The sequence below is a fragment of the Coregonus lavaretus genome (assembly GCF_964263955.1).
Source record: "Coregonus lavaretus genome assembly, chromosome: 8".
NCBI lineage: Eukaryota > Metazoa > Chordata > Actinopteri > Salmoniformes > Salmonidae > Coregonus > Coregonus lavaretus.
In genome coordinates this window covers 35,968,367-35,982,002 of record NC_139995.1, presented here as the reverse complement: position 1 = coordinate 35,982,002, position 13,636 = coordinate 35,968,367, and the positions used below count along the sequence as shown (strand labels likewise).

The window sequence follows — 13,636 nt, the reverse complement described above, 5'->3', positions numbered from 1 at the left end:
GCATTTCTGTCGTCCAGAGGGAGTGTGCGCTCCGCACCATGCAACTGGGGACAAGAACTGTGACTTGCTTTCCTCTCCGGAGCAGGGTGTTGTTGAAAGGAGTGATAACTGGAGTGGCGTTAAGTGTTGAGAAGGGTCAACTGAAGTTGAAGATTCCCGGTGTCTGTGACGCCTGCCGTTTGGTGCGACGCAGACCCGGTGGAGAGTATGGTGAAACAGAGAAGTTACTGTCGGTACTATTGAGTTTTGATGCAGAGTTTTTACCAGATAAAGTCAAGTTAGGATGTGTCAGTTATCCCGTGAGAGCTTTTGTCCCGAACCCATTACAGTGTTTTAGGTGTCAAGCTTATGGTCATGTGGTAGCAGTGTGTAGGAGAGAGGACATGAGAAAAAGGAATGTGTAGTATCGGTGGAAAAAGTTGTGTGTGTAAACTGAAGGGGTACCCATGGTGCTGGGGATCAGAGGTGTCCGGTGAGAGAAAGGCAGGTTGAGGTTGCCTGGATCAGAGCAGTGAAGAGAGTAGTAGAGGAAGATGGGTCCAGGGTGAGAGATCCTAAGAAGATCCCTGTGAGTAGGCCGAGGTCAATAGAGAGTGATAGGAATAACATGTGCTTCAGTAAGGTTGGCTTTTTGGCGTTCATGGCCATGGTTGTCAACTGTACTGCAGCAATGGAATGTAAATCACAGAGGATAGATTTTGTGGTGGCAGCTGCAGAGAAGGTGTTTTGAACAATAGTGTCCCGTCCTCCCAGGCTGCTGGCCTGGTGCAGGATCAGACAGGGCCAAAGTAGTGGAATAGTAATGAGGTTTTAATGGGTGTAGGGTTAGTTGGTAGGGCACTTTTTTCACAAAATGTAATGAATTCATACCACAGAATAGTAGGCTGATACACAGCCAATACAGTAGGTGGCGGCATGCACCTATAACATTTGTTTGCGGACCGCCATAATACCCAAAAAAAAAAAGAAGAAGAAGAAGAAGAAGAAGCATCTAAACGTGAATAGATCAGTGGCAAATTTAGCATGTCAATCTTGGTGTGGCAAACAAAACAAAAACTTTTTTTGATGCATGCCAGCAAACCCACTACACAACACTAAACAATACATTAATTGCACTATAACAGTGACAAACGGTGTCCACACACTTTAAGGGACTACATAAAGCTGTCCCATCAGCAGTCCCAACAGCAGTCCCAACACCTTACCACTGCTACACCTGGCTATCAGCGGAGCCTTGTCTGGCAGCGAAACAGTTAATTCAGCCTAATTTACTGCCTTTAAAAAAAACATAGCTGATATGGCTGACTTGCTTAAACAAATGTGGTTTCTACTGACAATTGAGATGTACAAACTATGGCATAAGGAGACGACAAGCGGATAAGAGGCAATCCGTAATTTCGATTAAGACATTAATGAGCGAGCTTGGACAGACGTAGTCAATATAACTATTTGTTCAGCGACAGAATTCAGAAAATGGGCCGTTCTTACAGTATTCTCCCTGTACACCAAGTCAGAAACGTAGGATAAATAAAGGGGGCATATAAGCAGACAATGAAAGCTCCTACAAAATTCAATGATTACATTTCTCTAAAACAGGCTATAGGCTACATGTGCACCACCAAGTCAGAACAGTAGGCAAAATTATGAGGGGAAACGGGACCAAATTATTAGGGTGAGGCACATGGGCTACTAACATCTTACTACACAACATACACTTAGTATTACTTTCTTAGCTACAGTATACATATCTCCCTGGCATATTACATAATTTATGCAACAGCATACAATAAATTTTTGGACACACCTTGTTGTGCTGTGCTCACTTGAACAGGAAGGCGGTGTTGCGGTCCTTCGTGGGCAAATTTTGTCATCAAACTTTGTCATCAAAGTGTGGCATTCTCTGGATTTATGGTGCTTTCAAGACAACTGGGAACTCTGAAAAAAACAAGGTTGAATTATGATGACGTCAGTGATCTTCAGGTCGGAGATCTAGAAAGAGGCCCAAGTTCCCAACTTGCAATTCCGAGTTGGATGACCGTTCAAAACGTATTTTCTCAGTTGGAGTTCGTAGTTGTCTAGAACCCACTGAAATCAGATTTCCCAGTTCTGAGTTTCCAGTTGTTTTGAGCGCGGCAGAAGTCATGCTGGATTGACACCATGGCCAATGTTGAATGTTTATCCTTTTAAGCTTGGAAAAGAGACCCTTAAACCCAGACTTGGGATCACACACCCACTCCACTGAATAGCAGGCTAGTGATTGCTTTGCAATGCTTGCAGTTAGCCACTGATTCCTTCCAAACCACTCATTGTTGAATTTGCGATTTCCAACTTGTTGTGTAATGTTTATGTCCAATGGCCAACGTGCACCGATACGTTTTATCTATAATTTCTCTTAATAATTTCTCTTCATATGACAAGGATTAAAAAGGATTTGCCAGTAGATTGTCGACTTGATTCATGATGATGACTGCTAGCTTGCTAGCTAAGATTTTGAAAGTATGATGTTGTAGATATAACTTGATTTGATGTAATTTTATTTGTGGCCAATGACCTTGAGCCTTCTTGGATGGGCACTTCTAACATAACTCTATGGCAGCACCCAAGGCGCTTGAATTACCCTTAGATTTGGCGGTGACGTAGTGTCCCCATGAGTGACAGAACACAGCCAATCACAGCGCAACTAGTGAACATTACCAACCCCTACGCTCCGTATCTTCCGCTGGCTGCCCCACCACCACAGAAAGCATTGAGCTAGGCTGAAAACCTGCATTTTGGAGCTGCCTTATTCAAGAAAGCAAAAAAGAGACCAAGTTTGTATGCAGCTTATTCACTCAATTATTTTTTTTACATTGTTTGCAAACTGATATGCAAAACAGGCATCCCCCCCCAAAAAAAATTATAATATTTTTTAATTATTGTTATTATTTTTGCTAGAAGGGTGGGGGCTCCACCTGCCCTGAATGGGGCCCCACCTGCCCTGAATGACGGGTCACCACTGGAATCGATTCTCCATAGCAGTCACACTTACTGTACACTGTTTTAACTGGTTTTAACACAGTTGCAGCTGACAGTATTTTTCAGTTTGTGGCATCTGTCTTCCATTTACACACAGGTGTTCGGAGACGCAGATAGCTATTAGCCCAGGTAGTCCACTCCGTCTTCTGTCTATTTTCTGTAAACAAGCGCTGTAACATGGAAATATGGCAGTGTGGGAACCCTAACCCTATAAAGGTGTGTATCAAATTAACCTTTTGTTGTAAAACAAATATTTATTGCCGATATGACAGATAAGGACCTTACGCTTCCAAAACCGTACCGCAAGCGATGTGCGTTAATGTTCAGACCGAGCTTTGCATTTCTTAACAAAACTACCCCCTACAGAAGACACCTTCATGCAATGACTCTTATGTGTAATGTAATGGAACTGAGAGTCATGATCAAGGGCTAGGCTTAGGCCAACTGTGGTTCCACGGAGAGCGGACCTGTAAAGCTGTTAAGGTCCATACCTCTTGAGGTCATAGTATCATAACACTATGAGTACATAGTACTAATGAGGTTGCACTATTTCCCCTTGGAACAGCCAAAGCAGAGCTTATCGACACTGTGGTTCCAGTGTCCATACCTCTTAAGGTCAGTACAGGTACTATGAGCTCATATGCTCACATTCAAGGAGGTTGCACTAATGCCCTCTCTCAAGAAGCAGCAAACCCAATTAGAATATGGGCACACTTCCAACACAGGCTAGAGAGACCACAGTTATTATCCCATCGTTGCCACCAATGCAGCAATCAAGGGGAAACAGCTGGTCTGCGTCCCAAAGGGCACCCTATTCCCTATGTAGTGCACTACTTTTTCCCACACGGGAAACTGTTGAGTGTGAAAAACCCAGCAGCATTGCAGTTGACACAAACCAGTGCGCCTGGCACCTACTATCATACCCCATTCAAAGGCACTTAAATATTTTGTCTTGTCCATTCACCCTCACAATGGCGCACATACACAATCCATGTCTCAATTGTCTCGAGACTTAAAAATACTTATTTAACCTGTCTCCTCCCTTTCATCTACACTGATTGAAGTGGATTCAAGCCTCGAGACAGTTGAGACTTGGATTGAGAATGTGTGCCATTCAGAGTGTGAATGGGCAAGGCAAAATACTTAAGTGCCTTTGAATGGGGTATGGTAGTAGGTGCCAGGCGCACTGGTTTGTGTCAATAAGGGATCATAGCTTTCACCTGGATTCACCTGGTCAGTCTATGTCATGGAAAGAGCAGGTGTTCTTTATCTTTTGTACACTCAGTGTAGTTCACCTGTGCCAATTTTTGTGGAAGTCTGACATACAGTGGCTCACAGACTCCTTTACTACTTTCACATGCAAACCAATAAATACATTTGGACATTACCAGAGACCGTTTTGAGGAAAATAATTGGATAGCACTTTGTCATGATATAGAAATGGCCATGTATTTAATAAGAATGTACATGGTAAAATGACAGTATTAACCTATCAATTACTTGTTGGTTAATTTAGGATTAATTAAAACAAGCGTCACTAGGCACCATTACATACCAAGTAGTTACCTCTTGTGTAGAATTCTTTAAAGTGTCAGAAATCCAAAATTCTACAGAAGACTTATGGTGAATATGCTCTACCAAGGATAAGTTTGCATATGGAATCTTACTAACTTCTGAATCTACCTTGTTCAATTGAACCTTCAACTGCAACTGTATATTCAACCAGTAGGTGACAGTAGTAAGCTAGTTCTGCACTACACTACATGGTAGACTACTCAACTGATGAACAAGGCATTACCATAAGTGGTGCAATCCTTACCATTAAGAATTAGCCAGAGATAATCACAAACTTAATTAAGAGTCATTACATTGATTCAGAATATTTAGCATGTAATAGCTGTGAGTTCTTTATGGCAGGCAGAGGTAATGAACTTAATTTACAAGTGAATTGTAGTTAGCCTACTGTAAATGTTCAATTGTGTGGCTTCACGTAGAGGCCTCACTAAGGTGATAATAATCAATTGTGTATTCCAGGATGAGTAACAATATAACTTTAATGTTTATTGAGAAAATGAGGACTTTAGAAATAATAAAAGTGATTCATTTAAAAAGAATGATGCATAAAGTATATAGATTGATTGGTTGGTTGACTTATTGATTGATGTAGTTCATGTATTGGTTGATTGCATCATTGCTAGTTTTGGAATATTGTTTAGAAAGACAAAACATTAACAACAGGCATTTGTCACTCAAATTGAGCTACTGTATTGAAATCTAACAGTTGTTCCTAATGCACTGACCATGCACATAATGGTTGAAATAATCATAGATTGTCTTATTGGACAAAGATGGTAAGGGTTGACAGCAAATCATTATTTTTAGGCTACATCAAAAGTCAGTGATGGTCAGGCAATTAGTGATCTAGCATTACTTGCTGATTTTGTTAAAACCACAGATATTTCCAGTTATCTCAATAAAAAAAGAACTACGGGCATATTACTCCCTTAATGTCATAGAATACTTTGTTAACAGATTATTTAAAGCTTCAAAATGTTTAGAAAAAGTTATGCTGCCCTCATGTTATGTAATTCTGTGAGCACTACAGATATATAGATACATTTAAATCAAGTTTTTTTTAGGTGCAATAGAAAATGTAATGGAATGTATTTGCTCCATTGTTTTCTTTTGTTGGAATATCTCACTGTTTTATCATCAGGGCCTACATGTTTGACAGTCTAGATTAGAAGTTATGCATTACCTTGCATGTTTTTGTTGTTGCGCTGCATTTGTACATCTGGATGTGAAAATCATTGCGTTAAAAGTATTGAGGGATTCTAACACAAAATGAGTGTCACTATTGTCAAATGAATACTTCTTAATTCCAAAAATGCTACCCCAATGCCCAGGGGCGGACTGGGACCAGAAATAGCCCTGGCATTTCTAACACACCAGCACATTTATTCCCAAGAGGCCCCCACACTGTCCCATTTTTTTCCCCCTCGAGGCCCATACACCGGCCCATTTTTTTTCTTGAGGATCCCATTTTTTTTTGCCAGATAATGATAATTTTGTGCAAAATACCCTAGTTAGACAGGCCCACTGGGTTAAAAATGGACCGACCCATCTGGCAATTGCCCGAAATGCCAGATGGCCAGTCCGCCCCTGCTAATGTCATTTAGGACAACCTGTCACTCATCAGTCAAGTTTGAAAGTTTCACAATTCTATGGGGGCATGCCAGGTTCAATTGATAATTTTATGCATACATTTGACTCATTTTACACATAATATAAGATAGGGGCTTATTAGAAGTGAGAGAAGAGAAGGAGGATAATTCGTTGTTGAAATGTCCATTCACTGCTTACCAACAACACCATAAAAATAAATGTAAGGTCCATATCACTAATGACATGTAATGACTTAAAATGGCCTCTTCCAGGTTCGAAACCTTGTCTGAATACAGTAATAAAATGCAAACTGGACAAACTACCCTCCAGTCCATTCTTCATTCTCCCTTGCTCCCTCCCTCCTGCTCCCTCTCTCTTGACTTGGTGACAGACCTAAAAGCCTTTTGTTGCAATCTTAGCCAATGGAGATGGATTACGACACGGAGGAGCAGAGATATATAAAGAGCCCTTTTAGGACGTACTTGCACACTTTTCAATGACACATCTTAACATTCGCACCTATGGACTTAATTGTTATCAGATAAGGCAACCAAAACAACAATAGCATGAAAACGGCTTATGCTTAAAATCGATAGATAGGCTAAAGTTAAATACAGAGAAAACCCACTAGGACGGACGCACCTTCCTACATTTACTGCTGTCCTACAATAAAACCGTTTTAAGAAGGGACTATTTGAGTAATTGCATATCATTGGTACCTTTGCAAGGTAAGGAAACACAGGTTAAGACAAGCAACATTTCAGAGGAAGGGATAACGCGAGCAGAAAGTTCTATAGCCTCACCAGTCATCATCATGCCGAGGTATAACTTTTTTCTGTGTTTGATGGTTTATGTTTGTCTGGGACTGTCTTGGAGTGACGAACCTAACCTTTTTCTGCCACCAACGAGCGAGATGCCCACGGACGCCGGGCTGTCGCTCCTTGATGAGGAAGCAGGCGCTCACGAATGTTCAGCATGCGTTTGGAGAGAGCAAAGTAAAGTCATGAGGCTGGAGACAATCAAATCTCAAATCCTGAGCAAGCTGCGGCTCAAGCAGGCTCCTAACATTAGTCGGGAGGTGGTAAACCAGCTGCTCCCAAAGGCGCCCCCGCTCCAGCAGCTTCTGGACCATCACGACTTCCAGGGAGACGCGTCCTCCCAGGATGAGTTTATGGAGGAGGACGAATATCACGCCACTACGGAGTCCGTCATCACTATGGCCTCGGAGCGTGAGTAATGTAACTTTGCCCCATAGCTGCTGAAAAATATTAATTAGTTTGTAAACCAATACTGGGAGTGAGCAGCAAGTCGCTGTCAAATGTGTGGTGATTGTTATTATTATTGACATGCTTGGACAGAGGATATCCTGGTAACAACATCGGCACTTTGGACTTCTGAACATACTGCTGATGATTTTATGACCATCTTTTTACTCAAGTAAAATATGACAGTCCACCCACAGAACAGTTTAAATAGAACAAATGATGCAGTGTCAGCTGTTTGTTACGGCTGTCAAAATATCCGAATGAATGAAGTGTGAACTTAATAAATCACTCAAGTCAGTAAAGGGCCTCGTCACTATATGACAGATAACCAGAGTAATTCACTTTGAGTAAGTCAAGCCATTATTATTCATATGATGCATGAATGCAACTCTCTTGCTCATTCTATCTAGGCCTATGTGCATGAAGAGTTTTTTTTTTTGGAGGATGGACTTCTAGGCTACAGCTGTGCTATAGGCTACAGTGCCAGCCAACACTGACAGCTCGTGCGCGGCTTTAGCCTACGTTGTGCGTATGAACATGGTCCGCAGAAGTATAGCCTACCCCATATTATAGCATATTTTCTTACTTTTCGTATTATTTCAGGGCCAGACTTCTTGTGGCATACTTTTAAGTAACTCTGTATCATGTTCGTATAAATAACAGTTTTAAAATCGTCGTTTAGGTTTTTTGACAATTCGGTCACTGCTAATTTGACATTTCAGTGATGTTTTGTGATTTGACTTTCATTGACCGCATGACAGTCTTTTGAATGCTATGCCAATGTCCGTTTGGAGTGCATAAATCTATAATGATAATGTAACATTTGGTAGGCAGATGCATTGCGCCTAGCCTGTGCACATCCCTTATTTTACATATCCTGCATTTGTATGGCCAAAATATAGGCTATCCTAAAAGGCCTATATGGTTTACATAGCAGAGGGACAGTGAAGGCATAATATGCCCTATCAAATAAGTATAAAATATCACGTTCAATGTGGACAGGAAGGTAGGCCTATAGCCTACTGAACAAACCCTAACAACATTCCCTAAAATTATAGAGCCACAGCAGCTGTTCTCTATCGGTCCTTTATATGAGGGCTCTATCGGATTCCCTGCTGTTCATCGCAGTGAGAAAAAGTGTGTCCAAAAAAGCTGCCATTGTTTCCCACATGCAGCAATCCCCCTAGACCGCACTTGCCTTTTAAATAAGAGGTTTATAGGCACAGCTCGTTTTTTCCCTGTGAGAACACAAAGCCAGAGAAACAGTTGGGGTCGAGGGGAGTGTGTGACCTTTTCGCTGCGAATTGCTGGGGTTCAACAACATTTACACACGTAATGTATTCCGCACAAGGCGGACGAAAAGCCGTGAAAATAATCCGTTTTTTTCCCCAAGAGGGAACAAAGGATGCGTTTACACAGGCATCCCAATTCTGATATGTATTTTACTAATTGGCCTTGTTACCAATCAGATCAGCTCGGAAAAAGATCTGATGTGATTGGTCAAAATACCAATTAGTGGAAAAAATATCAGAATTCGGCTGCCTGTGTTTGTGTTGCCTTAGCTAACCTCTCCGTCAATTGTCATACAGCCCACGTCGTGCCCTCTCTCTTCGCAGCATAATGAACTTCACCAGTTTAACTGCCGCTTGGTGAGCGCCAAACGCATGTGAGATGATTTTTACAGTTGGCTATCATTGTCAGAGATAAGTGCCTGAGACATTTATATGATGTATATTTGTTCGTTCTTCAAATAAACAGTGGTTAAAACGTCAACAAATTACTTTTAATCGCCCTTATCCATTAGGGTTAATAGACTGGCCCCTCCACCAATTAATCGCCCATTTTACTCATCAGAACTCCTTGTGATGGTAGCTGATCGTTCATGAATGATCCTCGTTATGCACATATGCCTACTTTGTGACTAATGACCTATTCTTGAATATCTGCTACCAAAACAACTGTGGCCCATGGTAATGAATATCACAGTGTCAGTTGCTATTGACAACCCTCAAAGCAAGTTAAGCCTTTGGTTTGGTCCTCTGAGGGATGCATCAATGTTCTTGCCAGGCATGAGATCTTGACTGCTGTTGCATGCTGGCAGGCAGCTCACCATTGTGGAAAATGATTCCTATGATCAAGGGCAATGTTTTTTTAAACAAGTAGTGCCTATAGTCTATGTTAGAGAATGGAGATGTGGAGGAAAACATGCACAATTGTAGAGCAGTAGCGCATTTTGAAGCCTTGACCAAGTCCTATGCATGATCATTTACATAGAATGCAGAGCATCATAAAGTTGTAGGATAGAAGCATTTATCAATATAATGATATATGACTGTTATGTGATTCTCATGGCTCAGGTTTTTTAGGTCAACGATGTGATGTAGAATGGTCAATGTAGGCTCTCCTCCAGGCTTAGTATGTCCAGCTGTCTCAACCAGTTGACAACATAGCTGTTTTCCCCATCACTCTGCATGTATGTTGTTAGTGGGACAAACTGCAAATGTTTTTTTCCCCCTCTTCTCATGACCAAACAGTGTATCTTGTGTTTGAGGGTTACACAGCTGTGGTGCCTCCATTCCAGTATGTTCTGTCCAGGGTTGTTCTCTTTTTGTGTACGGACGTGTTGAACCTGTCTCTGCACTCTTCCTCGGGCCGGACATTATATGACACAACACAGCTGCTCCTGTCCATTAGAGGAGCATCCGCAGCACAGATATGATATGATGGGACTGGGCGAAGAGTGACTCTTGCGTTTAGCAGAGGCTTTTGTTTTGCTGGGGAATGGGCTTTGAATGGGATGGATGGAAACCCCATGTTTCTGTTTCTCAATGGCTTGTTTATTAGACAGTTGTGGGCCGTGGTTATTGATAGGTCCATAAGATATCTCTATTAAAATGTCAGGCGTGGAAGCTGCTGCTGCTTTGTTTTGAATAAATGGGAGTGCACTCACTGACACTGGTGCAAGAAACATATACTGTGCTACCCTGCTCTGCGCAGTTAGCAGGATGCAATGGGGCTGCATTAGCATATTTCCCTCTCTTTTTTTCTCCTGTTTTCTCCTCTTCCTCCCACTCTACATTTTATCCTTTCTCATTTCTCTCTACCTCTCTTCTCTCTCTATTCCTCATCTCTCTACCTCTTCCTCTGAACTCTCTCTCCATCATCACTTTCCTCTGGTGTTCACATTGAGAGGAGAAGGACTGCATCTCTCTTGCCTGTGGCGCCTCGGCAATCCCACAAGATGATGAAAAGCGCCTTTTCCGTCTCTCAGATAAAGCCAGGGAGGACTTCAAACACTATTCCCAACGCACCTCGAACCCAATCACCCTCTCACGGGCGTGCACACTGCCTTTGATGGGCCATGCAGGTTCACACAGTACATGCTGAACTGGACCGGTGCCAGAGTTGCTTCTTAGTATTCGCTCAAGGTACGTGGGTGCCGCAGTGGGGGTTGAGAGGGTCCATGCTTTCTGGTCGCTAATTACACTGAAATTTCATGGAAAAGCTATTTATATCACAGTGCGGCACAGTAACGTACTGTAGCATTCCCTCCCCATACAGTGTGTTGAAAAGGATATCGATGCAGTGCACTACCCATGTGCATGGAGCGAAGCTGCGCACATAGAAACTGCATTGGTCCTATGTGGTTCATTTGTATCACAACATTATGAATCACAGTGCAAAGGATTTGAAACTGTTTGTATATGTTTGTTAGTTTGATACACAGACAGGTGTTTGATTTTGTACTTGAGCTGAGTCCTGTAAAAACAGGCTGTGTGTGTGTGTGTATTGGTGCATGGTCTGCCTGGGTAAGATTTGACCCTAATAGGCCCTCATTTGTCACCTGTCCATGGCATCGAGACCAGACCTCCTTCTCCCATCAATGCCCCCTCTCTCTCACAGCACACAACTGCGTACATTTGGAAAACGTTTGTTGGTAATTTGTCATCCTCCCGTCTCTGGATTGTTTCAGTAATTGGCCCATCTTATTGCAATTTGAACACTTAAGTCCAACACCTGTCCAACATCTGGTTAAGTTGCGATTCTAGCTCTAGTCTTAAGCAGGGTTCAAAACCACAACCACAGAGCAAACAGTTTGAGATTTAAACAGGTTTTCTCCTTTGACTCGAGAACAATCAAATCAAAGTTTATTTATGACATGTACAGGAAACAGCAGGTATGAACTGTACAGTAAAATGCTTACTTGCAAGCTCTTCCTCAACAATGCAATATTCAATATAAAAAAAGGAAAGAAAGTAGAAAAGTGTAAAATCCAGAATAGATTTTTAAAAAGGGCACATAATCAAGACTAAGTCAGATAACATCCACACGAGACGAAAATATCCACTATACACATGGTCACTACAGTGTACAAAACACTGAGTCGTCTGGGGAATGGACTTTACAGCATGTCCAAAGCATTCCAAAGGGATGCTGGCCCATGTTGACTCCAATGTGTTAAATTGGCTGGATGTCCTTTTGGTGGACCATTCTTGATACACATGGGAAACTGTTGAGCGTGAAAAACCCAGCAGTGTTGCAGTTCTTAACACACTCAAACCGGTGTGCCATGCACCTACTACCATAACCCGTTCAAAGGCACTTAAATCTTTTGTTTTGCTCATTCACCCTCTGAATGGCACACATACACTGAGTGTACAAAACATTAGGAACACTTGCTCTTTCCATGACAGACTGACCAGGTGAATCCAGGTGAAAGCTTTGATGTCACCTGATGTCACTTGGCACTTATTATAAGAGTTAACCCCGCTGGCCTGGCTAAATTCCCAATCTGGCCCTCACCTAATCATCCCTAGCTTCCAATTGGCTCATTCATCCCCCCTCCTCTCCCCTGTAACTATTCCCCAGGTCGTTGCTGTAAATGAGAATATGTTCTCAGTCAACTTACCTGGTAAAATAAAAGGTAAAATAAAACATAACAAATTGTTAAATCCATTTAAATCAGTGTAGATGAAGGGGAGGAAACAGGTTAAAGAAGGATTTTTAAGCCTTGAGACAACTGAGACTTGGATTGTGTATGTGTGCCATTCAGAGGGTGAATGGGCAAGAAAAAATATTTAAGTGCCTTTGAACGTTGTATGGTAGTAGGTGACAGGTGCACCAGTTTGAGTGTGTCAAGAACTGCAACGCTGCTGGATTTTTCACGCTCAACAGTTTTCTGTGTGTATCAAGAATGGTCCACCACCCAAAGGACATCCAGCCAACTGTGGGAAGCATTGAAGTCAACATGGGGCAGCATCCCTGTGGAACGCTTCTGACACCTTGTAGAGTCCATGCCCCAACGAATTGAGGCTCTTCTGAGGGCAAAAGGAGGTGCAACTCAATATTAGGAAGGTGTTCTTAATGTTTTGTACACTCAGTGTACACAATCCATGTCTCAAGGCTTACAAATCCTTATTTAACCTGTCTCCTCCTCTACACTGACTGAAGTGGATTTAACAGGTGACATCAATAAGGGATCATAGCTTTCACCTGGATTCACTTGGTCAGTCTATGTCATGGAAAGAGTGTGTGTGTGTGTGTGTGTGTGTGTGTGTGTGTGTGTGAACAAAAATATAAACGCAACATGTAAAGTGTTGGTTTCATGAGTTGAAATAAAAGATCGCAGAAATTTTCCATATCCACAAAAAGCGTATTTCTCTGGTTTTTGTGCACAAATTTGTTGACATCCCTGTTTGTGAGCATTTCTCCTTTGCCAAGATAATCCATCCACCTGACAGGTGTGGAATATCAAGAAGCTGATTAAATAGCATGATCATTACACAGCTGCACCTTGTGCTGTGGACAATAAAAGGCCACTCTAAAATGTGCAGTTTTGTCACACAACACAATGCCACAGATGTCTCAAGTTTTGAAGGAGAGTGTAATTGGCATGCTGACTGCAGGAATGTCCACCAGAGCTTTTGCCAGAGAATTGAATGTTAATTTCTCTACCATAATGTTGTCTTAGAGAATTTGGCAGTACGTCCAACCGGCCTCACAACTGCAGACCACGTGTAACCACACCAGCCCAGGACCTCCACATTCGGCTTCTTCACCTGCAGGATAATCTGAGACCAGCCACCCGACAGCTGATGAAACTGTTGGTTTGCACAACCGAAGAATGTCTGCACAAACTGTCAAACAATCTCAGGGAAGCTCATCTGCATGCTCGACGTCCTCACCAGGGT

General features: G+C 42.1%; 1 protein-coding gene across 1 annotated transcript in view; it reads left to right on the top strand.

The window, feature by feature from the left end:
- Positions 1 to 6,994: 6,994 nt before the first annotated feature.
- Positions 6,995 to 13,636, top strand: part of LOC311133848 (growth/differentiation factor 11-like) — a gene marked incomplete at both ends in the record, with an annotated part of 49,497 nt that continues 42,855 nt past the window's right edge. The window contains one exon of the mRNA XM_084167449.1: positions 6,995 to 7,409. Coding sequence (XP_084023575.1) covers positions 6,995 to 7,409 — 415 coding nt within the window. The remainder of the gene's footprint in view (positions 7,410 to 13,636) is intronic.